Below are 24,760 nucleotides of genomic sequence, written 5' to 3' on the forward strand. Positions count from 1 at the left end.
CACCCTTCTGGTTTTCTGGTGGTTAATTGGAGATAAGTCTTATGGACTTTCCTGCTTGGGTTGGTTTTGAACCATGATCCTCAGCTCTCAGCTTCCTGAGTAGTTAGTATCATAGGTGTGGGCCATCAGTGCCCAGCTAGCAATACCTAACTTAAGGGTATTTTCATTTATTCTCCTTTTGGTGAAAACATTCATTTCTGCCTCCCAAAAGCAGCTCTACCATAGCCAGCTGATACTATTCAGAATCTATTTCTGCCTGCTTAGTGTCTTCAAGAACTATGGAAACAAACAATGATATTTTTAGTTTCCAACTCTGAGAAAATGAAGATGTTATTTTGGAATTTAGAACTCACATAATTTAGAGCAGAAAAAAAATCACCAGGACTCATGGGAGCAGTACTGTTGGGGATTTCCCGTTTGCTGTAACTTTAACAGACCCAAACTAGGTTGCCTTCAGTGCCTCTGGAGAGGACATGCAACACTGGCTGCCTGGGAATGAAATCATTTAAAGAAATCTTGTGTGCTCAGGCACTGCCAGTGGCTCACACTTACAATCCTAGCTACTCAAGAGGCTGAGATCTGAGCATCAAGGTTCAAAGCCAGCTGGGGCTTTGTGTCCATGAGACTCTTCTCTCCAATTAATTACTAAAAAGCTGGGACAGGAGCTGTGGTTCAAGTGATAAAGCACTACCCTGAACAGAAAAACAAACAAAAAAACCCTGAGACAGCACCCAGGCCCTGAATTCAAACCCCAAGGCCAGCACAGAAAGAAGGGCCAGATGCCGGTGGCTCATGGCTGCAATCCTAGCTACTTAGGAGGCTGAGATCTGAAGATCACGGTTCAAAGCCAGACTGGACAGGAAAGGCCATGAGACTCTTATCTCCAATAAATCTCTAGAAAACCAGAAGTGGTGCTGTGGCTCAAGTGGTAGAGTGCTCGCCTAGAGCTGAAGAGGACAGGGACATTGCCCAGGCCAGAGTTCAAGCCCCACAACTGACAAAAAAAAAAAAAAAAAAAGAAAAAAAAAAGGAATGTATTCATTACCTTACTTATGTAACTGAAACCCTTCTGTACATCACCTTGACAAAAAAAAAGACAGAAAGAAAAGAAAAGAAAGAAAAATTGTATGAAGGCAGGGAGGTCAGTTTTTTTTTTGAGCCTACAGCTCATTAAGTAAAAACAGATGACAAGACAAACAGATTTAGAAAATGTCCTACAATGTGCATTTTATTCCATTCCATTATACAATGTTTACATACAGTTACAACTCTTTGAAAGCATGGTTTTGATTGATCCATTGCGTGTAGTGCCTAAGACTTTTCACTTTAGCAGGGAGAACTGGGGAAGCGTGGAAGTCCACCTCAGTGCTATCCTAGAGTGGTACAGGGCTGAGTGTGGGCTAGTCAGAAAGGAACGGAGTCCTTAAACACAGAAGAGCAATGAGCGAGCGTGCTTTCAAACCCTTGGCCTCAACGTCACAGATATACGGGATCTGTGGTCTCATCTTGCAGTAAAACTTACAATAAATTAGTGTTGGACACAACTCAGAATTGTACAATATTCAACAGAAGGGACCTCTGTTTATTTAAAGTAGCACCAATCCACACCTGATTGTCTCCACCCTCCAGCTGACCGGATGGTTGGCACTTCAAGTAAAGTCTTTGTGCTTTGGTGAGGACTCCGGTACTGACTTACGCACCCTGCGTGTCTGAAGTCTACTAAGTGTGGCAACGTGGACCTGGGCAATGGCACGTGGAGCCCTCATGGCCTGCTGTGGCTCGCCTGTGTTCCCCACCCACCCTAGCAGGCTCTTGTGGACGTGGGTGAGACAGTGGTAAATTAAGTAAAGATGCATTCAGGGGCTTTCATGATAAGCAGGTGTTTAAAAACAAAAACAACAACAAAAATAAACACAACACAAAACAAGAACAAAATAGAGCAATGTGGCCGCAGCTAGGGAAGTTCTCACATGTTGTTTAACTCCAGTAAAGTCTGATCCAGCATCTGATGCATACTAAGGTTCTCTTCTTTGGCATGAGCCACTTTCTCTGTGGTGAGATTAGAAAAGCGAGTCATGAATAGCTGCGCTAGGGACACAGTGGCGGTCTGTACAGGGGGCAGGCACATCAATCACAAACACAGGAGGCGATGATTAGAACTCAGCATGCTTTTAAGACATCACTCATTTCCAAACAAAGACCCGAGCAGGGGGAGGGTTGGGGGCGGGGATCTGGGACTGAAAATAACCATAGCACCTGCACCAGCAGGGCGAGTGTGGGAACAGGGTGGGGGGTACAAATCCAAATACAGAGGCAGCACGATGATCACACTAATGGGGGAAATGAACACTGGCAGACACTTGACTTACAGGCAGTTAAAGGTCTGGGAATCGTGTTGTAACACAGCCTCACAGAAAACAGAGGTGACAGAAATAGGTTTTGGATTAACTTTTCAAATGATTTATTTCTGTGGGTCATCAACAGTTATCAACATGTTTCATGCACTTCATTAGGACATTCTCTTAATATTTTTCAATACTGTTTTATTATTAGCATGACATTCTCAGCAGATGCCAACACCACCATTAAACTGAACAAAGCATACCTTTCAGACAACTGGGAACTTCTAGCATGAACTCCTCTTTGCAAAAGCTACTTTGCCTGAGCATAGGTACATTTAATCATATTTCAAATACTATGCCAGAATGAAGCTAGGAATACAAATATGGGTTATATAAATATGTGTGTGTATATATACACATGTATGTATATATATATTTGTCTAGAAGAAATAGAAAATGTGTTTTGGCCCTCAGTTCAAAAAGGACCTGCTATTGAAAAGGGTGCTGAGTTATAAATATTTCTCCGTGGAGAGGCATGTTTTATCCTAAAAGCTGTCTGGGATTTAAAAGAATGTTACTGCTTCAGATATGGAGGGAAACCAAGGTCAGGTCAGCCTCTGAGTGGACTCCCATGGGCACCATGCTTAATTCAGCCCAAGTTCCTCACACTTTTAAGTTTTTAATCCTCATTCAGGGCCAGCTTTAGTTCATGAGTTAGGCGGCGGTTTTGCTCAAGTTGCTGGTAGAGTTGATCTGTACAGGTCAGCAAGCAGGTTAGCAGAAAAGAGGAGACAGAAAGAAGAAGTAAGGTTAGGCAGACTTGGCAAGAGGCAGTTAATAGACAGAGAACACAGAGATACCCCAGGCAGGACGGCAGCTGGTCTCCTGCTCAACAGTCTATCCTTACCACGGGTCATCTGCCCTCTCCCTCACAAGGGTGGGTGAGAACAAAGGAGGAGGACAGGCCAGGATCTCTTCCTTAATGGGGAGAAGAGGAGAGGTACAGGACAGGAGAAGGAAGGGGGTGAGGGGGAAGGAAAGTGTCTCTTATACCTCACAAAACCATCTTGTGAACCCAGTCATGTGCAGTTTTGTTTAGCAGCTTTGGGAACTGAAGCCGTTCTCTTCCCAGGGTGCAGGGAAGCTCTTTGGAGACCATTCCTGTGTACTACTCCAGAATCCCCCATATCTGCCCTCACAGCATAGCATGGGTTTTCTGCTCAGGCAGTAATAAATGGGTGAGACAACTAATCTTCCTGTCCCTCCCCCCATCACCAGGGGACATTTATTGAACTCTCATTCAACTTTCATGGTGTGTAATCTTATCAGATAGCAAAAGAACATTCTTTCCCCTTGACATTAATTCAGAATTCATCTGTATACTCCAAGAGGATAGCCTGGCAATCATCTCTGGTGCCAAGGGATGTGGATTAACTTGCATGAAGACCAGTGAGAAGGTCTGCAATTTGCCAAGTACAACTTGGTCTGTATCTGATGATCTTGGGAGGGGATGTTCAGTGACTCCCAGTTCACACTCACCTCACTCATTTGTATTCTGACAAGATACTGGTCTCATCTCTTCTCATATCCTTGGCCTTGCATGTGGCATATGCTTGGAGGTTGTAAATGTAAACCCTACTACTAAGCTGGTAACATCGTCAGCCTGGGCAACTGTTGGCATGGGCAGGCATGTCTGTTTGCTGACCCCAAATGTATGGCTAGCTGGAACAGAAGTCTGAGAGACCACAGAGAATCACTATGAATTCAGCTTCAATAACTGTGGTCCCTACTTCTGCTTTCTTGAGGCCTGTTCTGTGAACTGCCATGTAGCTGGTGGACCCAGGGGGCCTGAGGACAGGGACCAAACATATGAACACACCTGTTCCACAGGCTCCCGGTTACCTGAGACCACTGGTGCTCAGACTCAGCAGTGACTGGTTCAGTTCAGTTTGGGTTTTTGAAGCAGCTGCAGCCTTGGGATAGCCTTTTTCACTAGAAGCCTGGACCCCAAGGTTCTTCCCAAACCCAGCTTGCTCTGCACCCCTTTTCTGTGCACTTGTTCTCGAGCACCTCAGCCTACATCTCCCATCCATTACTCTTCCATATCCCTACTCATATTTGCTCAGTAGAAGTTGCAGATTGGTTATAGAAAATCCTCTAGGGCAGGATGACCCAGAAAAGGGTCATGTCTGTTTCTCTGAATTTGAAAAAAAGAACAAGGCAGGAATCAAGGTGAGAAGTGAGCCCAAGGAACCTCTGGAACAAGAAAAAAAAAACTGGAGAGGACTTTGTACTCTTGAGAGAGACAATATCCAGATTGTGAATTTAGGAGTCTAACTTACCATTACTAAAATAATGTACAGTCTGCATACAGAACTATTTTCTCTGCTCTGAAGACTTCTCACAGTGATTGACACTGTCTCCAGGGTTGGTCAAGTTTATCTAGGGATAGTGGTCATCATCCCTTCTGGGCTAACAATGAACCAACCTTGCATAAAACAGGTGTGTCTTAAACAAGGAGAATAGACCCCTCCTGCTGAGGAAGGGGAAATGTTGGGAACTAAGAAGTTAATGTTATTTAAAAGTTCTAATTTTGCAATTGAAAAAAAAAATAACAGAAAGAACTCAGATTTGCTGTTTGTGGCATTAAATAGCAAGGACCAAATAAAATACAATTTGTACTGTGAACAATTTTCTCTACTACTTATTTTGTTTTTGGGGGAATTAGCAAACTCTAATGGTTACATTTTAAAAAAATGTTCACAAATGGGGGTGGGGGAAGGAAAGAGGAAATCTCAGCTAATAAACCCAAAATGATATTGGTACAACCCTACAAACAATATATGATGTGCCAGGCACTGTTGGCTCATTCCTGTAATCCTAACTAGTCAGGAGGCTAAGATCTGAGAATGTGGTTCAAAGCCAGCCCGGACAGGAAAGCCTGCGACTCTTATCTCCAATTAACCCCGGGAAAACCAGAAGTGGCACTGTGGCTCGAAGTGGTAGCCTTGAGTGAAAAAGCTCACAGACAGTGCTATCCAGGTCCTGAGTTCAAACCCCATAACAAGTATGTGTGTGTACGTGTGTGTATACATATGTACACACACACACACACACATGCTTACAGCATGAAAACCAAGACTCAAATATAGCTATCATATTTAGAAAATCTAAGATGTCCTTTTCCTGACCAAAATGAAGGTACCTGTACGTGGATCTCCTTGAGCTAGAACAAGGGGAAGGACAACCAAAGCACCCACTGTCTGAATCTCCACTCTTCACCATATTTTCTCATATGCAAATGCCTAGTATAGGGAGTCATCAGATGGCTGTGCACCTATTTCTTAATTAGCCAAGTCCCTCTCTGAGCAGGGCCATATCCTTTTCAACACAGCCCCAACCTAGACTTCTGGCAGAGGAAAACATTGCTCATACCAGATTTTCTGAGTTCCAACAAACACTTGTCTCCTGTACTGAGATTCTTGGCCCCAAACCACCGATGCTCAGGCCTCTGGCAAGGATGTAGCCCTGGGAACTATTTTTACAAGTCCCCACAAGGAACTACCGCTTTAGAGACACTTGGATAACATAGCTGGATGTGGTGGTATACACCTGTAATCCCAGCAGCTGGAGCGGTGAGCAAAGGGGATTGTGAATTTGGGGCCAGGTTGGGCAACACAGTGAAGAGACTGTCCAAACAAAAATAGAATGGAAAAAAAAAAAAGCAGCAGTCAGAAATTAATCCTTAGGTGCATGAAGCAGAATTATAGTTTTATTCAGTTTTGAGATGAAAGGTCAATAAATAAGAAGTAGAAAGGCTAGCAAACAGAAAGAGCTTACTACACTGTTTATTTTACACTGGATGAAGAGCTCCTGAACAACAGAAAGCAATGTGTCTGGCCCTAGGGTGGGTACTAAAAGAAAAACCAGGGTCAGCTGGAGAACAGACAAATGCAGAACTCAGAGAGATGGGACATCCAGCTCGAGGAAGGAGTCTTGAGAGAGGTGAAGCAAAGAAACTTATCTGTATAAAGACAAAAGATGGGAGAGAAAAGAACAAAGTGGCACAACAGGAAAAAAATAAAAGGGAAATCAAATGAACAGATGAGAACAGCACTTGAAACGTAGGCGAGAAGCAGATGTGCAAAACCTACTGCTGACAGTGGTGCCAACCTCTCTGGGGGTCAGTCCATCCTGGTATAGACCTGGGCTATTTATCACCAGTCAACTTTAGGGAAGACCCAGGAACAGGATTTAAAAGCCAGTTTTAGGCAAAACCTTTTTTTTCTCTTTCAGATGAGATTGGGATCTGTGTCTCATGGACTTTGCTTCATTAGAACTTGGCATCTGATGTTGCTTTTGTTCACTGATTGCCTCTACCAATTGAGCCAAACCCCCAACCCCCAAAACCTTTCTTTGGGTTATCTCATCATCATACTTGATGCCAAGTTTTTCCCATAGATTGCACTTGCGCGCTGGGGAGGACCTCAGAGGCAGATGAGCTGACCCCTCCCTTTCCAAGTGAGGGAGAAGAGGCACTGTTTCCATGGGGACTACTAGGCCTCTAAGGGTTGGGATTTTATAGCCCCTAAAGTCAAAGCACATGCTACACTCTCCAAACTACTTGGTTTTCTGCACGGGTAAAGAACGAACAAGTGAGCCTAGAAAGCCACACTTTTAGCATTAGTGGAACCCAGTGTGAAAACACTCCTGGTTAGAACTTAAAGAGGCAGGTTAAGTTTAAATTTGGTTAGCAATACGTTGAGTTAGTTGTATGTGTTTGAAGTCTGTGTGAGAACAAGGTTATTCACTCCAACAATACTGCCTCATGTGAGGAAACGCCAAAGTCAGCTGCACAGCTGTTTTATTTCCCACATCTCTGCCACGGGTTGTGGCCAATGTTTATGGTGGGGACTTTAATTCCTTTTACTGTAAACAGAGGAAACTATAGACTTGATTACTAGCGGTGTGCTCACTTTGTGAGGGAGATGTGCTTCCAGAAAGCTCTTTAGGTTGGACTGGGTCACACCAAATTCCCTTTTCTCAGATGTTTGATAATCTATTTTATTCTTTATGGTTTCCTTATGTTTACATTGCTTTTATAAAAACGATCAAATTGTACTTGATGGAATCTCAATTTTGATATTTCTTCCAAAGTTCCTATGTGACATAATGGCCTTTTAATTTTACTTGAGTCTAGTGGCTTTTTGTTTTTCTTGTCCCAGTGTTGGGACTTGAAACTCAGGGCCCGGATGCTGTCAGTTAGGCTAGTACTCTACCACTTGGGCCACAGCTCTACTCCTGATATTTTGCTGGTTAAATGGAGAGAAGTATCTCACAGACTTTGCTTCCTCAGGTTGGCTTCGAACTGGGATCCTCAGATCTCAGTCTCCTGAGTACATAGGATTATAGACATGAGCCACTGGCACCCAGTTTTAGTGGACTTCTTTTTCCTGATATGTGTGTGTGTGTGTGTCGATAGTGGGGCTTGAACTCTGGGCCTGGATGCTCTCCCTGAGCTCTTCGGCTCCAGGCAAGTGCTCCACCACTTGAGCCACAGGGCCATTTTTTTTTTTTTAGTGGATTTCTTAAGAATAGTACTGAAGGCAGTTCCTATTCCAAGAATTCAATATTCATTACTTGGTGTGAACAAACTAGCTCAGTGTTCCTAAAGGAAGATGATTCTCAAAGGACCATGGTTTGCACTGATCTACTTGGTGTTCAGATTCGTACAATGTAAAAAGGGTAAGGGCCACCCAGGTTGTGCAAGAAAGCAGAGAGCAGGGCGCGCAGATGGAGGTCATGGAGTGGGAGGGAGGAGCCAAGGGGAGCTCATCACAGAAGCATGCGGGTGCCGATGGAGCAGGCAGGGTGCATGGACATTTACATGGAAGTCATATCGTTGAGAGCGTGGTCCAGCTCCTCGCTGATGGCCTTGTACTTCAGTTTCTGAGCGTACAGCTCATCTACGAGCAGGAAGTGGAAGGCAGAGATGCAAGGACATGGAGAGTGACCAAGAGATGAAGGGTGAAGGGGGATGGCATGGGCCATCCCAACATGGCAGCGAGAAAAGGCAATGCATGAAGGGGAGAGTGGTGCCGCAGCAGGAGGCCAGAGCAGGAGGCGTGCGGTTTGGTTTTAAATAAATTGAGAAAGAAAAAAAAAAACAGAACAAAACCCATTAGGAAATAAAAGGAGAAAGATTCAATATGAAAAAGTGTAACAAATATGGCAGGTATAGGAGACTTCTGCTAAACCTGAAAGAAAGCCACAGAAGGCCAGCTGTCTCTCCTGGTGAGTAATGGAACAACAACAACAAACTTTTTTTTAAAACAAAGCTGTGTTTAAATCACCCCAGGGTAGTCAGCCACCTGTAGCTATAAACAATGGGAAAAATACCCCCAAAGACAGCATTTGTGACTAAATTCTTCACTGGCTTCACTTTCTAACCACTAACTTCCTGACCAAACTAGGCATACCCAGGGATATTTATTTCCTAGTATCACCTGAACTACAGTGGCCTTCCCACTTGAGCCACTGGCTACAGCTCCAGGAGGCGTGATAAAAGAGGACAGCGATACTTTTTAGGGTGGTACTGCTGTGATGATGCTTCCTGCTTTGGTTGCTTAGCAACCATATCTTGGTTATAACCAACTCTTTTCCCTTCCCCACCTACAGATACAGGTAACCAATCACAATCCTCAACACCTAACATTTAAAATTTCTATGAGATACAGTGGTTGCTATTTAAATAAAACCTAAAAGCTTTAGGTGGGGAGATGCTTAAGAATACTCCCAAGCTACAATGCCCTATTGACTCCCAAACCATACACTGCCATGTGATTAGAGCATTTTGCTCATGAATAACTTAAACTATAAGACCTTCCACTGAACTCATACTTGCAAGATAGGTTGTATCTAAAATTCATACTGTTCTGGCAATTAGGAGGAATAACAAGACACAAAACAGATTTTTATTCTTACACATAAGCACCTTGGTCAAATAGGGACACACTTTTGAGGAGCATGAGGGAAGGCCGAATGACATCTGCCATTACAACCTGACATGCATGGTCTGATGGCTAACCAGTCACCTCAAGAACCAGTCGAAGAGTTTAGGAGTCACAGGATAGTCAGGCAGAAGGTACAATAGCAAAGGTTATCACAGTGGATGAACTTGGGTTGGACAATCAATTTGCCAGGTCAGAATTCAACCATAAGAATTAAAAAAAAAAAAAAAGTTTAAGATCTTACCTTCTAAGTCATCAATGCTTTTCTCCAACTTAGTTACTGACCTCTCTGCAAATTCAGCCCGAGTCTCAGCCTATAAGGATTTAAATTGAGTGAAAGTTGGGAAGTTTCATAGTTCTAACAACTATAGACCACAAAACTCAAGGACATCACTCAGGAAATGGATCGGAAAGGACTAGTCTGTTTCAGTCACTACCGAGTGATGGAAGCTGGCAGAGTACATTAATTCCAAGACTAGCCCTGTATACCCCTGGCCTGGGTCATCATAGCCTGAAAATGAAAAACAAAACAAAACCCTGACTAGCTCCAGTGCAAATAAACTTCATTAAAAATCCAGTTGGACCCAGGCATCCATGGCTCATGTCTGTAATCCTATCTAGCTACTCAGGAGGCTGAGATCTGAGGACTGTGGTTCAAAGTTGGTCCAGGCAGTAAAGCCAGTGAGACTTATCTTTAGTTAACTATTAAACAAAAGCAAACAGCTGGAAATGAAGCTGTGGCTCAAGTAGTAGAGCATTAGCCTTCTTACTGAAGCACAGGGACAGCACTAAAACCCCAGGACTGACAACAAAAAATCCAGTTGGCTTCATGCAAAATTATCCTAGTATTACCTCCTTCAGCTTGTCAGAAAGGACCTTGATCTCTTCCTCATATTTATCTTCCTTCTGTGAGTACTGTAATTAGAAAAGAACATTCCAGATGTCAGGCTGTAGCTCCCAGTCCATCCTTATGCCTTCTAACACCAAGACTGTGCCAACCCAGCCAACAGATGTTAAGGATCTCCTCACAGGTAACAGAACCTCCAATATCAAATGGCTTGCTACAATACATTCTCTGCTTTCTTGCCTATTGTTTTACATAGGGTAAGAACAAGATAACTATCTCCTTGGCACTGTATTTAAATTAAATTGACCCACCAACATAAAATACATTCTCTATTAAAAAAATCTTAAATCCTGTTCTCTGCAATTGCCATCAGGAAATCATCTGAAAATGTTGTCATTTACTAGAAAGCCACCTGGGCTACTGTCACCGGTGGCAGCCATGCTGAAAAGATGTCTTCCCCACTCCAAGCTCCTGGCCTACCTTCTCAGCCTGAGCCTCCAGTGACTTCAAGTTGTTGGTCACAGTTTTCAATTCTTCTTCAAGCTCGGCACATTTGCTAATGTTTTGGACCAGAGGCAGAAAGGGTGGAGACAAGCCAGAGGAAAGGAGAGAGAAAAAGGAGAGGGACGGGGGAAAAAAATGAAAACCGAGTCCTAGAGATGAAGGGCTGCCTTAAAGTAGCCAAACCATCAGGAGTGAAAAGGCTTAGTTTTACACAGACACTGCCCTCCAGCCTCACGGCAGAGGAAAAGCAGGGTGACAAAAAAAATCCAGGGTGATAATTTGGCTTCTTATTTGGCCGCCATGAAGAGTGACTGAGTACTTACAAAGGGGAAAAACAAAGGAGCATAAAGGACCAAGAGAAAGCACTCAAAGCAAGATATAAACAGCAGAGGTGTAGTGAAGGTGCAGTCGTTACACCAAACCAACCAGGAGGCATTGAAGCTGGGTTGCAGTTAAACCTAGGAACCACACATGAGCTATCAGTACCTTATCCTCTGCAGCCATTAATGCTTTCAAGGTCTGATCCATTATTCTTAATTGTTCTTCCAGCTGTCGAACTTGGCTGTTAGTGGACACAGGAAATGCACAAGGCCATTCACAAAATCAGTGTGCAGGTAAGGCATGCAGTGCTACACGCATTCACACAGACACCCCGCTGGCTCCTCCGTGTTCCACGCTCGTGGCTGATCCACATCACATGTGCACGGGAGGAGGGGGAGCGGAAACAGGTCAATGTGCAGCGGCCACAAGGTCATGCTGTTTAGTCACTGCTCCGCAGCACCCCACTCGTGGCCTCTGGGCAGCGGCCCTCTTACCCTTCTGAGAGCTCAGCCCGCTCCTCTGCACGTTCCAGGTCACTCTCAATGATGACCAGCTTGCGGGCCACCTGCAGGACAAGCACAGTACACACATACACCATGGAGCTGATGGGTTGTGGGGGGGAGGGGGGGGGAAGAAAGCCAAAATTCTTGTCTAGACAGAGTGCTCTTCACTCCAGTGACCTCACCCTTGGGAGTGCCCAGAGAGGTGCCCACCAAGACCCAGAATGGCCAGCTACAATCATGGTGTCACGCTGACGTCTGTATAATTATACCACGGAGAGACCAAAGTGTGGAATGAGAAATACAAAATCTGCAATCTCAAAAATAGCAGTGTGATGAGCCGTGACACATTTTCTACTGAAGAGGTGGAGACTGCTAAGAAAACCCTGAAAATAACCCGAGGTACTTCCCCAACATTAGTTCTGCCCATCAGCCTCCTCCTGTGGAGGCGGTGAGAAACGCAGAGGAGCTACCGGGACAGGATTGGGCACCGATGCAAATCTGCATCCAGGCACAGAAAGGACCTGAGAGAAGAAAGGGTCCTCTGAAGCAGCTCGAGATTAGTGGGTAGAGAATAATATCCTGGAGCAAAAATGCAGACGAGAGCCAGGACAGCCATGATGTGACACAGTTAGGAATACAATGAAACATCTTGTTTTTGTTTGTTTGCAATGCAGGTCACTTTTATGAGGACATGATGATGAGGAATTGAGTTGACAGGTTTCTATCACCCCGGAAAAGGGGCCTCCATGAATCTATTGAGCAGCTGCATGGCCCATGGACTGGATGAACTGCTAGGTGAACCCCACTGCAAGAACACCTTGTAGTCACAACCTCCTTTTCCAAGGACCCAGCTTTTCCTGTTCCTGGTCAAAAATCTTTGTCCTAGGCTTAGACGCATTGGGGGGGGGGGGGGGAATTTTGATCTTTTTTTTCCTAATGCTACTGACCACCTTCTTGATAGACCTGGGATCCCTGGGTAGGCTCAAAAATGAGAACCAATTAAAATAAGACAAAGGAATTTTTCCTTAAAACCACCCACTGTGCCAGGGAAGCAGAGTGCATCATCTAGGAATCAAGGCTGTAATACTGCTGCCTCCAGGCCACTCTTGGAACTCCACAAGACTCTGGGCCCCAGGATCTGACCTCTTCATATTTGCGGTCGGCATCTTCAGCAATGTGCTTTGCCTCTTTGAGCTGGATCTCCTGAATTTCCATTTTTTCTTCATCCTTTTGGGCTCGACTTTCAATGACCTTCATGCCTCTGGAGAGAAAGACCAACAGGAAAACCAACATACAGAGCTGACCTCCTCAACTCATTGTGCACTGCTCTGGTCTGGTGAGGCTTAGTGAGAATGGCAGACCAGAACAGAGCACAGAGCTACTTCCACGTTCTGAATCATGAAGCAATATTCCTCTCTGGTCATTGTGAATGTAATCACACACTTTGGGCACTGGCAAAACCTAATGTTAAATCAAAGGTACAAGTCAGAATCTGTTTGCATCTGGGAAGCAAGGGAACAAGAAAAGCCATCAGGGTTTATTAAATATAAAGGAATTGTTCTCCCTTTCTGAGCTAGATCACTGCTGGAATATAACAGGAGCAGATTTATCATCACACACCTATTCCACAGATAAGAAACAATGTTCTAAATGGGCACCAGTGGTTCATACCTGAAATCCTAGCTACTTAGGAGGCTGAGATATGAGGACTGAAGCCAGCCAGCACAGGAAAGTCCATGAAACTCTTAGCTCCAATTAACCACCAAAAGAGAAAAAAAGCCAGAAGTAGAGCTGTGGCTCAAGTGGTAAAGCACACAAGCCTTGAGCACAAAAACCAAACCAAATCAAAACAAAAAAACAAACAAAAGAAACTAAGTTCTACCTGTAATGGAATCTTCTCTAAATAGGGTATGGGGAAATAAGACTACGCTGTTTCTTTGCTGATTTATGTATACTAGGGTCTGTGGCACCATCTTACATATCAAAAAGTGTTAATTGATCTGGTAGTTATAGATTTATGGAATAATATACTGGGACTGACTGATCAGAATTTAAGGAGGCAATAGTACTTTTTTGACTTGGCCACAAGTATGCTGTGAGCCTTTGGAGAGATGTCAGTCTTGGAGCCCTAGTTTTTCTCTCTTATAAAACCAAGGATTGGAGTAAAAGAATCTCTAAGGTCCTATTGTAGCAGTGCCTAACAACTAGACTGGCTGCGAGGTTCACTGGATGGTTTGTTTCAGGAAAAAGTCAGCTTCAACACTACTATATGTGCACCAGGAAGAAGTCAGGCACATCACCACCATACGTGCATACTTCTGGTTAGTGAAGCAACATTAAGAAACAGGGAAGGGGGCTGGGAAGGTGGCTCGGTGATAGAGCACTTGCCTTGCATGCCTGAGGCCCTGGGTTCGATTCCTCAGTACCACATAAGCAAAAAGAAAAAAGCTGGAAGTGGCGCTGTGGCTCAAGTGGTAGAGCGCTAGCCTTGAGCTGAAGAGCTGAGGGACAGCGCCCAGGCCCAGAGTTCAGGCCCCACGACTGGACCCAAAAAGTAAAAAGAAAAAAAGAAACAGGGAATAAGGACCTTAACACCTGCCCAGGAAATAGCATAGATAGGTTCATCTGGAGAGTTTTAGCCTAACCCAGCTATGCCATCCCTCATCCCTTAGCTGGCAGAATGCTCATGGGAGTCTGGCCTGGGGTGTGTCTATGGAATGTGATAAACACATCAGCTTGAGGAAGTGAGCCTTCCAGAACACATTGGCTGGTCTAGACGGGAACAAGCTTTCCTTTACCTCAATGAGTCAGATAGAAGCAGGTGGACTGCACCTGCAAGCACACATATGTCTTATGTGTACTGAGTATGAGTCCACATGTTTTGCTTTACAGATTCTTTATCCTCCACCTATTTGGCAAGCGGCAGCCTCATGTTTATCTCTTATGTCTAAGTTTCTTTGATACATTTGTGTGCATGTGTGTCTGTAGAGCGGTGTGTGTGTGTGCATATGCATACATGTGTGTCAGTACTGGGCTTGGGCATTTTCCCTTAGTTTTTTTTTTTTTTTGCTCAAGGGTGACAGCTACACTTGAACCACAATTCCACTTCCAGCTTTTTGGTGAGTAAATAGAGATAAAGAGTCTCATGGACTTTCCTGCCTATGCTCGCTTCACACTGAGATCCTTGTATCTCAGCCTGCTGAGTAGCTAGGATTATAGGCATGAGCCACTGGCACCTGGCTCTTGATCCATTTTTAGTTACAAAGTCTATGTGATAAGCAGGGGGAAAAAGTCTCTGTATCCCTGGAATTTCTTTGTATTCCAGAATTCTGTCTTCCTCATTGGTGGTGAGGATGGCAGCAAGATCTTTTTTTTTTTTTTAAACCTTTTTACAATTTGGGGACCTAGACTCATACAGTAGACATTTTAATGAGGGACTGTAAAATCCCAGGGCCTGTGCATGCTAGGCAAGCATGCTGCCACTGAGCTACACCCACTGCCCTCCAAGGACCGTAAAAAATTTAAACCTCAATATGCAGAGAAGCCCTAGATCTCATCCCCCAAGGAGGAAACGTTTTGCTAAATGGGGCTGGATGAAGCCTTCTCACCTCTCGCTCTCATCTGCTGCCTTCTCGGCCTCCTCCAGCTTCTGCAGAGCTGTTGCCAGACGCTCCTGAGCACGATCCAGCTCCTCCTCAACCAGCTGGATGCGTCTGTTCAGAGAAGCCACGTCGGCCTCAGCCTAGGCAGAGAGTGAAAGGCATGTCTGAGCTGGAGAGAAAGTTTTGAGGGTGGTAACTTCAGGAAGTGGCAGGGACTGAAGTGCCTGTTTCAGACAGGAAGTCTGGGCCTAGTGATGAGCTAGCTATCTTAAGTTAGTCCTGGCTAACTCTGGGGTTCTGAGATATGTGCGTAAGATGATTTACACACTTGTATAAGCACAAATGTAGATGCACAATTTTCATCAAATGCACCACTAATAAACACTCCCAGGGTTCTAGTCTCCCACAGATTTCAATATCCTGGCTTTCTTTGCCTGCTAGGAGACAGTTTTATTACTGCCCCCACAATTACTTGGAGGTGGGGTTGAGATATACAGAGACAACAGAACTTCCCAAGCTTAGGCACGAGATACTTGCAGCATGGTCAGTCACTAGAATCAAGAATTTCACTTGACTCTCTGAGCTGCTTTCTCTTTTCTTTTTGTTCAGAGACTGGGACTCAAACTCGGTACCTGCTGCTTTTGCTCACTGGCTACCAACTGGGCCACACTTCCAACCCAGAGCTACTTTCTCAAAGGAGCCTTAGAATGCAGTGGTTTCAAAACTACTTACCATATGGAGATCCGCAGTCTAGAACCTGCCCCACCTCACCTCATCTTTTCCATAACCCTTTATAGAGTAACTAGTCACACTGGAACAGGGTCAAGACAAAATTTCCAGGTATTCTGGACCTCAGCCTACTGGAATTTCTAACAAGACAAAGTTGCTACCAGAAAAAGAATCAAAGTCCTAAGGAGAAAAATAACATGGATACAATGTTTTTTTCCTTACAGTTGGACTCTCTCTTTGAAATACAATGTTCCTTTCTGGAGGGGGGGGGGGCTACAATAATTACAAGTCTCTCAATCACTTGTTACTATGTTTCTGAGAGCTCTCATAGCATCCTGATAATGGCTATATTAAAGACTGCAGGAAGCTTGAAGCTAGTGGTTCACATTTGTAATCCTAAATACATGGATGGGCCAGGTTTCAGGCCAGCCTGGGCAAATAAAGTTCAGGAGACCCCCCCCCCCCACCTCCCCACCATCTCAACAGAAAAGGCTAGTATGGTGTCTTACACCTGTCATCATGATCGTGGGAATTGTAAACAGGAGCATCATAGACCAGGTTGGGGGATAAGGGGACACAACAAAAGCCAAGATACCTTATCTCAAAAAAGTAATCAGAACATTTTGTCTTGTTTGCTCTTTTATCTGTCTTTAGGGGAGGTCTGGGAGGGGCACAGAAATGGAGGAAGGAAGGGTGAACAAATGCAGCAGTGGTACTCACAAGATTCTATGCTGAAAATGAATTATGGGAGAGAAAAACTGGGACAGAGCAAAGAAAGGGGAGACAGGGTGACATTGTCCAAAAAGAAGTATACTCATTACATGACTCATATCACCTTTATAATAACATTAAAAAAAAAAAGAGGTGTGTGTATGTGTGTGGTGGGGGAAAAAATCAGAACAAAAAGGGCTGGAATCATGGCTCGGCAGTAGAGTCCCTGATTAGCAACTACGAAATGAAATTCAAACCCTAATACCACAAAATGAATACCACCAAATACTACCACCAATTACATGAAGATCAGGTACTATTTGCTCCCCCTCATTGTGTATGTGTGTGTGTGTGTGTGACAGAGAGAGAGAGAGAGAGAGAGAGAGAGAGAGAGAGAGAGAGAGAGAGAGAGAGAGAGAGAGAGAGAGAGTGTGTCCTGGAGCCTGGGCAATGTCCCTGAATTTCCTCAAGGCTAGTATTCTACCACTCAAGCCACAGCACCACTTCTGCCTTTTTGGTGGTTAATTGAAGATAGAATCTCATAGACTTTCCTGCCCAGGTTGGTTTTGAACTGCAATCTTCAGATCTCAGCCTCCAAACTAGCTAAGATTATAGACATGAGGCACTGGTGCCTGGCTTTCCATTTATTTTTGAAGGTGGTTTGTCCAGGACCCCATGCTATATTCTCTACATATACCTCTTGTCTTTCTAGCACTGTCAGCTCTTACAATTAGGAAAGCAGTTCTCTGTAGAGTGTGGACTCAGTGAGACAAGTCTTCAGCTTCCTCAGCTCACGGGCCTGCCACAAGAGGTAAAGTCAAACGTATATATTGTGTCATGGCCTCCAGTCAAAGGAATTCCCAAACACTTAGTTAGATAAATGCCAAGCTTCCTTTGGGGAAGAGGTAAATAGGCCTCTGCGACCATGATGAAAGACTGGAAACATTCATCTCAATGAAAATGATCACACAGAGTAATGGCTGGTGGAGGCAGGGAGCAGTACCAATGTTCAGTGAGCTGGGGATTGGCATCCACACAGCCAGCACACACACAGTCAGCCCTCAGCACAGGAAGTAACTGCACCTGGCTAGGGGCGACTGGCAGGTGACAGCCGGTGTTGGTTTGTTTTATCTGAAGGAAGGGTAGCAGGGACAATGAGTTTTAAAAATCATTTTTCATACTGGTAAAAACATTGGAAGGATGTATACATTAGAGGTGTATTTTGGAATCTGGTCAGATTTCTTCACATTTGTGTGGAAATCTATTCCTTTTATGTAGGAGAAAGGGACAGAGGAAGCGGGGGGGGGGGATTTGGGGGTGAGGAATGGAAATGATCCAACAACCTTGAAAGGCAAAACAAAAACGACCACCAAAAAGACTCTTAGGAACCCAAAACATGTGCTCAAAGTCACTCTCTCTCCTTCTTTCAGAAAGCAAATACCCTCCCTTGATACAGATGCTGTGGCCTATCACAGATCTGTAACAAGATTTTCACAACACTTCTACAGCCACCAAAGTTCCATGCTTTGCTTTAGATCTGGGCCCAAACCGCAAGGACTTTGTACTCACAGAGGGACAGCTGTTTAGGCTCTGGGGAAATAACTTTCCGACGGGTGACAGCTAGGTTTCATTTCTCAGCTCCTCATAGAGCTGAAGCCCCAGGGAGGAAGGCAACAGCATACGTGTTCCCTCCTGCCTCTGTATACAAGATCAACCGACTTGAAAGTCTCTCCTCAATCACTCTGTGCTCTCTCTTACCTGGCTCTCCCCTGTGAGCACTTGTTAGAACCCTAATTTAACATTAAGGCTTCTGTCCTCCAATGATACCATTCAACACTGGGAATGGAGACCCATTTCCAGGAACCAGTTTGGGACAAAGGCAGGACTGGTGTAGTCATAGTAGACCTATGGGACTACTTACTATTGTTAAGTCTACAAACTTAGGTTCTCACTGAGTCTTTTGAGTATCACTCAGGCCCAACTTCTGGGTGTCAGGCTCAATTAGGAGATGTATATTAAAAACAGACTCCTAGGCTGGGCACTATTGGCCCATCCTAGCTACTCAGGAGGCTTATAGCTGAAGACTGTGGTTCAAAGCCAGTCTGGCAGGAAAGTCTGTGAAACTCTTATCTCCAATTAACTACTCTTTCACACACACACACACACACACAGACACACACAGACACACACACACACGACTCCCAGACCTCCCCCATAGAGATTCTGACTCAAGAAGTCAGGAGGAGGAGGGAAGGCAGGAACTTGCACTATAAATAAGCAAACCCTGTCCTCTACTCCTCCCCCTCCCTCAAGCTGTCACATTCTATCCTAGGGGAACAGCCCAGGGAGCAGTCTACAAGTCAAAGAGGGAGGAGGACTCTCTACCCAGAGTACTAAACCTGTTCAGGCTATCTATCACCAGTGCAAGAGATCCAAGTCCCCTAACTCCTGGGGTGCTGCTCTGCTCTCCCCTTTTTCCTGTTGGTCTCATGGAAGCCTTGGGATTGGTTCTCAAGTCCCCACCTCAACCCCAGAGTTGTCGCCACTGACAGCAGAATGGGAAGTTTCCATTGCAGCACCTATCCCAATTCCTCAAAGAGGAACCCATAGGGACAGACCCTAACCAAGACCAGAACAGTTACTTCAAGCTTCAAATCAGCATTAGAAAACTCATCTTGGTCCTTGTTTAATAACACTGTAAAATGGAAAGCTAACCTAAAGGGTAAGGGGTAATCTATAATCCAATGAGTAGTAAGTAGCTAACATAAGGACATAAAACATCTTTTTTTTTTTAGGATCCAGACGTTTTGGAGCAGGCCAAGGAGAGTTGCTTAGGGTCTTTCTACAAACTCCTCCCAGGGAGGCCCTGGGTTCTGGCCTCAGGCTGTATTACACTGGTCTCACAGAAATTTTCACCAGTTCCTTACAATTGAAGATAAGTTAAATTTCACCACTAGGGTCCATTCTCTTGTTTGTACCCCTCATTCTGTTTACTACAGTCTGTGTTCTGAAGACCCACAGCCCTCCCATTCACAGGCTCTGGTTTCTGGTGTGCTCTCTCAGTTCTGAGGCATCTCTAGATTATCTCCTCAGGTTCTGGTCCTAACAGCACTCACCTCAGGTGATCTGCTGCTGCCTCTGCCAGAACCAGCCCACAGTCACATATCACCTGTCATTTAAAAGCCGGATCTAAACCTGCAAGGCTTTGGGAAAGGGTCAAGATCCCCAGATGCAAATTACTTCTAGGCATGTAAATCACCCGGAGTGAACTGAGTTAGCTTTCTTTTCAAAGTGGCCCATGTGTCCACACTGCCAGCAAAGTCTTTCCCTTTGGGATGCTAGGTTTTTTTTTTTTCCCCTTTTATTTCAAAGTACTATTGTGTCATAGCACAGAACAAGCTGCTCAGAAAGAGCTTGCTGCCATAGGCAATGTCTTCCTGAAGATGGCTGATTAAGCACACCCTGCCTCGCCTCCCACAGGTACTAGCTACCTACACATAGAGGTCAAGGGCAAGTTCTCCATGCCCACCTCTCTCCTCACCCCCAAATAAGGAACAGGCTACCTACTTAGAAAGCAAGGTATTTCAACACTATTCCTCCCAATGAGGTAGTATACAGAAATCAGAGTATGCCCATCTCTACATAGCAAAATGTTTTGCCAAGTCTGATCTGAAAGAAACTTTACAAAGCCTGCCAATTTTCATCAACTCCAGATGTTTTAGCCAGTATAGAACACAGAATAGTATTACATATCCTTAAGATGAATCCTCTGAATAGGTTTTTCAAAGCCCTGCCCGAAGCAGAATGCAGCATGAGATGACCAAAGGTCAGATCCTTTTAGTTCATGTAAACTGGAGTTGTAAGAGGTTTCACCCAACATTCTGCGTAAGACCAAATGACTCCGGCCAAGCTAAACTCCTGCCCTTATATGGTAAGGAAAAAGGGGGAAAAGCCAACCACGGGTGACATTGGAGGGGCACTCCCAGAGAGAGCAGATAAACACAACCTCCTCCATCTATGATCTGTGCCAGAGCCTGAAATTGATGATGCATATTTGCATAACGAGGGTGGGTAGACATGAACAGGGTATTGTGGCCAGTGCCTTGTCATGCCTACCAGGGAAAGCGGAAATTCACAGTACAGTACACACTCCAATTACAGCTGCTCTGGATGCAGGCACAACATGCCTAGTCCCAGTTTCCTGGTCCCAGATATATTTACCAGGCCCAAAAGAGGGAAAAGGGAAGGGCTGGGAAAGATCTTGAAAACTGGTTATTTCCATGATTTCATAAAGTTACTTATTAAGAACCTACTGGTTGCAACTGTAAAGGCTCCTCAGTTGCTGGTCTACCTAGAAAGGGGCGAAGAGGATTAGCTCTTTCTTGCCATAAGAAAAAAAAAAAGACAACACCCCCCCCCCCAAAAAAAAAACCCTCATGGGCCTAAGAACTACAGTTAGCCATTACATCAAGCAAAGTAGTCTTATTCCAAGACTGTGAAGGGCCTACACACCTTGGAAAAACAAACTAGGAGGAAATATAGGCTGGCTGCTTTTTCCAAGGTAAGTGCTGGCTTAACAGGGCCAATTAATGACAGCCCTGTCTGAATGGCTGAGGAGCTGAACTCAGGCCAACTCTCCAGTCAATTTGTTTTTTTCCTGCAGGGTTTCATGGCTTTCTTACTCCATGTCACTACCATGGTCTTCACTGCCCAGTGGTTAGGACTAGCTTAACTCACAGCTAAGAATACTACTGAAAGTAGCTACATGGAATTCCCACTTTAGAAGTCAGGAACATTCTTCAACTTGAAATTCTCCTTTCAATGGTCTTACCCAGTATTCAACCTCTGCCCACATAGATGGGTTTCAAGACTTGTAGAAACATTTGAAACTTGTTTAAACCACTCTGGACATAAAGCCTTGCAAAGAACAAAAACTGCGTACTTAATCAACTGGTCCAGGAGTTTCGGCTTCAAAAGCAACACCCAAAGTGGAAGGCAAGCAAAAAAAGAAGGACGCCTTCATAAAACGTGGCCTTTTGTGTCTCACATCACTCACCAGGGTTAGGCTACCCTTTACAGCATCATACATTCCTGTTCCCTGAAGGGAGTTCTCACCCTCCACCATAAACATCTGAAACCACAAAGCATTCCAAATGTTCACTCTGCCCACTTCCCCTCTCCATTTAAGTCCCAAGAAAAAACCAAATTGTTAAAAGCAGCCAGGTACCAGTGGCTCACTCTTGTAAGTCCTAGTTACTCAGAAGGCTGAGATCTGAGGATTGGGAGTTCAATGCTAGCCCAGGCATAAAAGCACTCTTATCTCCAATTACCCAGCAAAAAAAAAAAAAAAAAGCCAAAAGTAGAGCTGTGGCTCAAGTGGTAGAATGTCAGCCTTGAGTGAAAAAGCCAAGGGATGGTGTGTTGAGTTCAAACACTGGCATAAAAAGAAAAAAAAAATGTTAAAAGCATTCAATAGAAAGCATTCTATGTAGTGAAGCAAGCTGGCCATTTTGAAGAGCCTTTGCTGGATGAAGAGAAGGAATGCTGGGTGTGGCACTGTGGGGCAGCTTTAATAACAGGTCTATGGACACTCCATTACCTCTGCTGCACCCAGCCCCAAAGCCAACCTCCTTAGCCAGCAGGTAGATGCGGTTTGTATTTTACAGTTAGGGAGCCCAAGCACAAATAGGGTAGTTAACAGTCCCCAGTTTGTGAGTGGAGTCAGGGTTCAAATCCTGCCCATCTTGGTTCAAAGCTCTTGATCTTCTTAGTCATGTTCTATCAGCTCTAATGGTTCAAGGAAAACTGCCAGCCAGTCACAGAGGAAATAGGAATGAACTTACTAGCCAAGTTTAGAGACATTGGGCTATGAGGGGGAAGGGGTGTGTGTGTGTGCTTTTGGTGGCTTGTTCTCTAGAAAACTACCTTTCGTCTAATTGACTTCCTTATTGCTGTATTTTATCCGAAATGTCCTGCTTGCTTCTGTTTTATACAAAATATGTCTTAAGTTTCTGCGGAATGCCATATAAGCCAATACAAACACTTAATCGGGCTCCAGTCACTTTAGAACAGCCCAGTGTATATTAAGCACAGCTGGACACCCAATTATCTTGCCTGTCAAAATTTCCAAGGTGTTTTTGGAGTATCGACTTAAATCACAAACAACAATCAACACATCCCCAATGTCTAAACTCCCCTCTGAAATCCTGTTCCTGCTCACTGGATATCTCTGCCTGAGGAGAAGAGAGGAAGCCAGGTATTACATTCAACAAGGAGGACGGAAGCTGGGCAGGAGAATACAGCCAATAGCTCCTGACATTTGGCCAACTTTTTTCCCCTCCCAAGACTGGGTAACAAAGGAATAGCTATTTTGTTGAGAACTTGGTAAGAAGACCGTGGGTTAAAGAAAGGTACAGGTAAAAAGGGCTGCACCCCTGTACAAGCTGGCTCTCCCAGCAGAACCCCAAGCCCTCCAGTCGCCAGGGATGGTGGGTGGGGTGAGGATGGGGGGGTCCAGCATCCCCAGGCCTCAAGGTCTGGCAATGCCTCACCCAATAAGTCCAGGTTGCACCCCCCCCTTCCCCAAAGGAAGAAATCTACTTATCTAAAGGGCACAATTCTAAGGATCTGAGGGAGGGGGAAAGCAACGCTGACTGCTCCAGGAATGGAGCCCCTTTCCAGAACCTTCTTCCTAAACCCACTCAAGAGCTTTGACTTCGGATCAGCCAGCTACAGAGCAAAGGAAAGGCCGCAGGGGTGGGGGGGGTGGAGGGGGGGAGCTGGGTGCCAGCTGGCACAGGTGCGCCAGGTGCAGCACGGGGGGGGGACGCTGGGAGGAGGGCAGGGAGGGAGGGATGCGTGTGTGCGTGGGGGGGGGTGTCTGGGGTGGGAGGGGGGCGTCCCTTACGGTCTCCCTCAGCTTCCGCTCCTGGTCCAGCTCGCGCTGCAGGCTGCCCGCACGCTCCTCGGCGGCGTCCGCCTGCTCCTGCAGACTCCGGATCTTCCTCCTCACCGCCTCCAGCGAGCTGCTCCCCGCCATAGCGAGGGAGGGCGGGAAGAGAGCCGGCTGCTACACCCCAAGCGACCGCCAAAAGGACTGGTGTAGTCCCAGCCCAACCCAGTCCGGCCAGGCCCCGCCCAAGACGGCGGCGCCACCGCCGCAGCCCCTGAAGCAGCCCGGAAGTCACGGCCTTGGGGCGGGGGGGGGGGGGGGGGGGGGAGGGAGGGGGATGGCGCCGACGAACCGCGGGCGGGAGCGCGAGCGCGGGGGGCGGGGCCAAGCCGGCGGGAGGGGCGGGGCCCGGCGGACCCTCGAAGTTAGCGGGCTGGCGACGCATTGCGCATGCCACGCGCTGCGGAGAGGGCGCGCGCGTCCCCCGCCCCCCCCTCCTCCTTCCCCTTCCTAGGTACGAGTCGGGGGCACCTGGCTTAGTTTGGGAGCCGGTCTCCCGCGCTCCGGTGGCCTCGGGTCATGGATCTGGCTGTTTAAAGGCGATGGCGACTCCTGCTGGCCTTAAGGACGCTCGATTTCCCACGCCCAGAAGAAGAGGGAGAATGGAGGGGCTTTGCGGCCTGGAAGAGCCCTAAGGGAAGGTGCTCCTTGCTGTTAAGAACCCCAGCACACCAAGATCCTAAGTACAGCAACCCCCCCAAAAAAACCCCGTCTCCCCCTTATCTTAGGCCGTGAAAAACACTCATATACAAAGCATTAGCACTCTTGTTCTAAAGGCAGGCTGAGTTCCTGATGGCTGCATGACTTAGGGCACAATAATTTGACTTCTCTGGGCTTCACCTGTCAAAGTGATGGTAATTAATATAAGTATTTACAGGGCTTTTAACAGAGAATCACGTAATAATATAAAGCACTTTTTACAAAGTCTTGTGTACAGTCAGGATCTCAAATGATACCTATAATTAATACATGGATACTGGTTTAAGAGTTGGCCTGGGACCCATAAACAGTTTTACAATCCCGGGCCACCCAAACATCCCTGGGTTAGGACCAGCCTGAGATCTTTCCAGGAATCTCACAGATCTGAGCTGTTCTGGGATGCCTTTAAAAGGTTCTCGAAAAAGGGCACAAAGCCCTACGAGAGAAAAAAAATATGGCTCCCAAACAATCAGTGGGAACCTTACTTTGGTTGATTCCCTCCCTGGATTGTGTTTTAAAATGCCCTTCCACATTTCAAGA

At 45.6% G+C, this 24,760-nt stretch overlaps 1 protein-coding gene across 28 annotated transcripts in view; it reads right to left on the reverse strand.

Moving 5' to 3' along the window:
• Positions 1 to 1,201: 1,201 nt before the first annotated feature.
• The window catches only part of Tpm1 (tropomyosin 1), a 28,857-nt gene continuing 5,298 nt past the window's right edge, over positions 1,202 to 24,760 (reverse strand). For 3 of the 28 annotated variants that reach the window (XM_069995226.1, XM_069995244.1, XM_069995222.1), the window contains 7 exons: positions 15,136 to 15,269; positions 12,671 to 12,788; positions 11,519 to 11,589; positions 10,680 to 10,755; positions 10,205 to 10,267; positions 9,597 to 9,666; positions 1,202 to 2,049 (listed from right to left, as the gene is read on the reverse strand). In XM_069995226.1, coding sequence (XP_069851327.1) covers positions 1,967 to 2,049; positions 9,597 to 9,666; positions 10,205 to 10,267; positions 10,680 to 10,755; positions 11,519 to 11,589; positions 12,671 to 12,788; positions 15,136 to 15,269 — 615 coding nt within the window. In that variant the 3' untranslated portion in view covers positions 1,202 to 1,966. Of the gene's footprint in view, positions 2,050 to 2,437; positions 3,096 to 6,080; positions 6,367 to 8,225; positions 8,309 to 9,596; positions 9,667 to 10,204; positions 10,268 to 10,679; positions 10,756 to 11,189; positions 11,266 to 11,518; positions 11,590 to 12,670; positions 12,789 to 15,135; positions 15,270 to 23,476; positions 23,642 to 24,760 lie in introns of those variants that run through there. The other 25 variants (XM_069995223.1, XM_069995221.1, XM_069995230.1 and 22 more) reach the window with 19 other exon arrangements.

This window comes from Dipodomys merriami, unplaced genomic scaffold (assembly GCF_024711535.1).
Source record: "Dipodomys merriami isolate MVZ:Mamm:240054 unplaced genomic scaffold, mDipMer1.0.p SCAF_48, whole genome shotgun sequence".
Classification (NCBI taxonomy): domain Eukaryota; kingdom Metazoa; phylum Chordata; class Mammalia; order Rodentia; family Heteromyidae; genus Dipodomys; species Dipodomys merriami.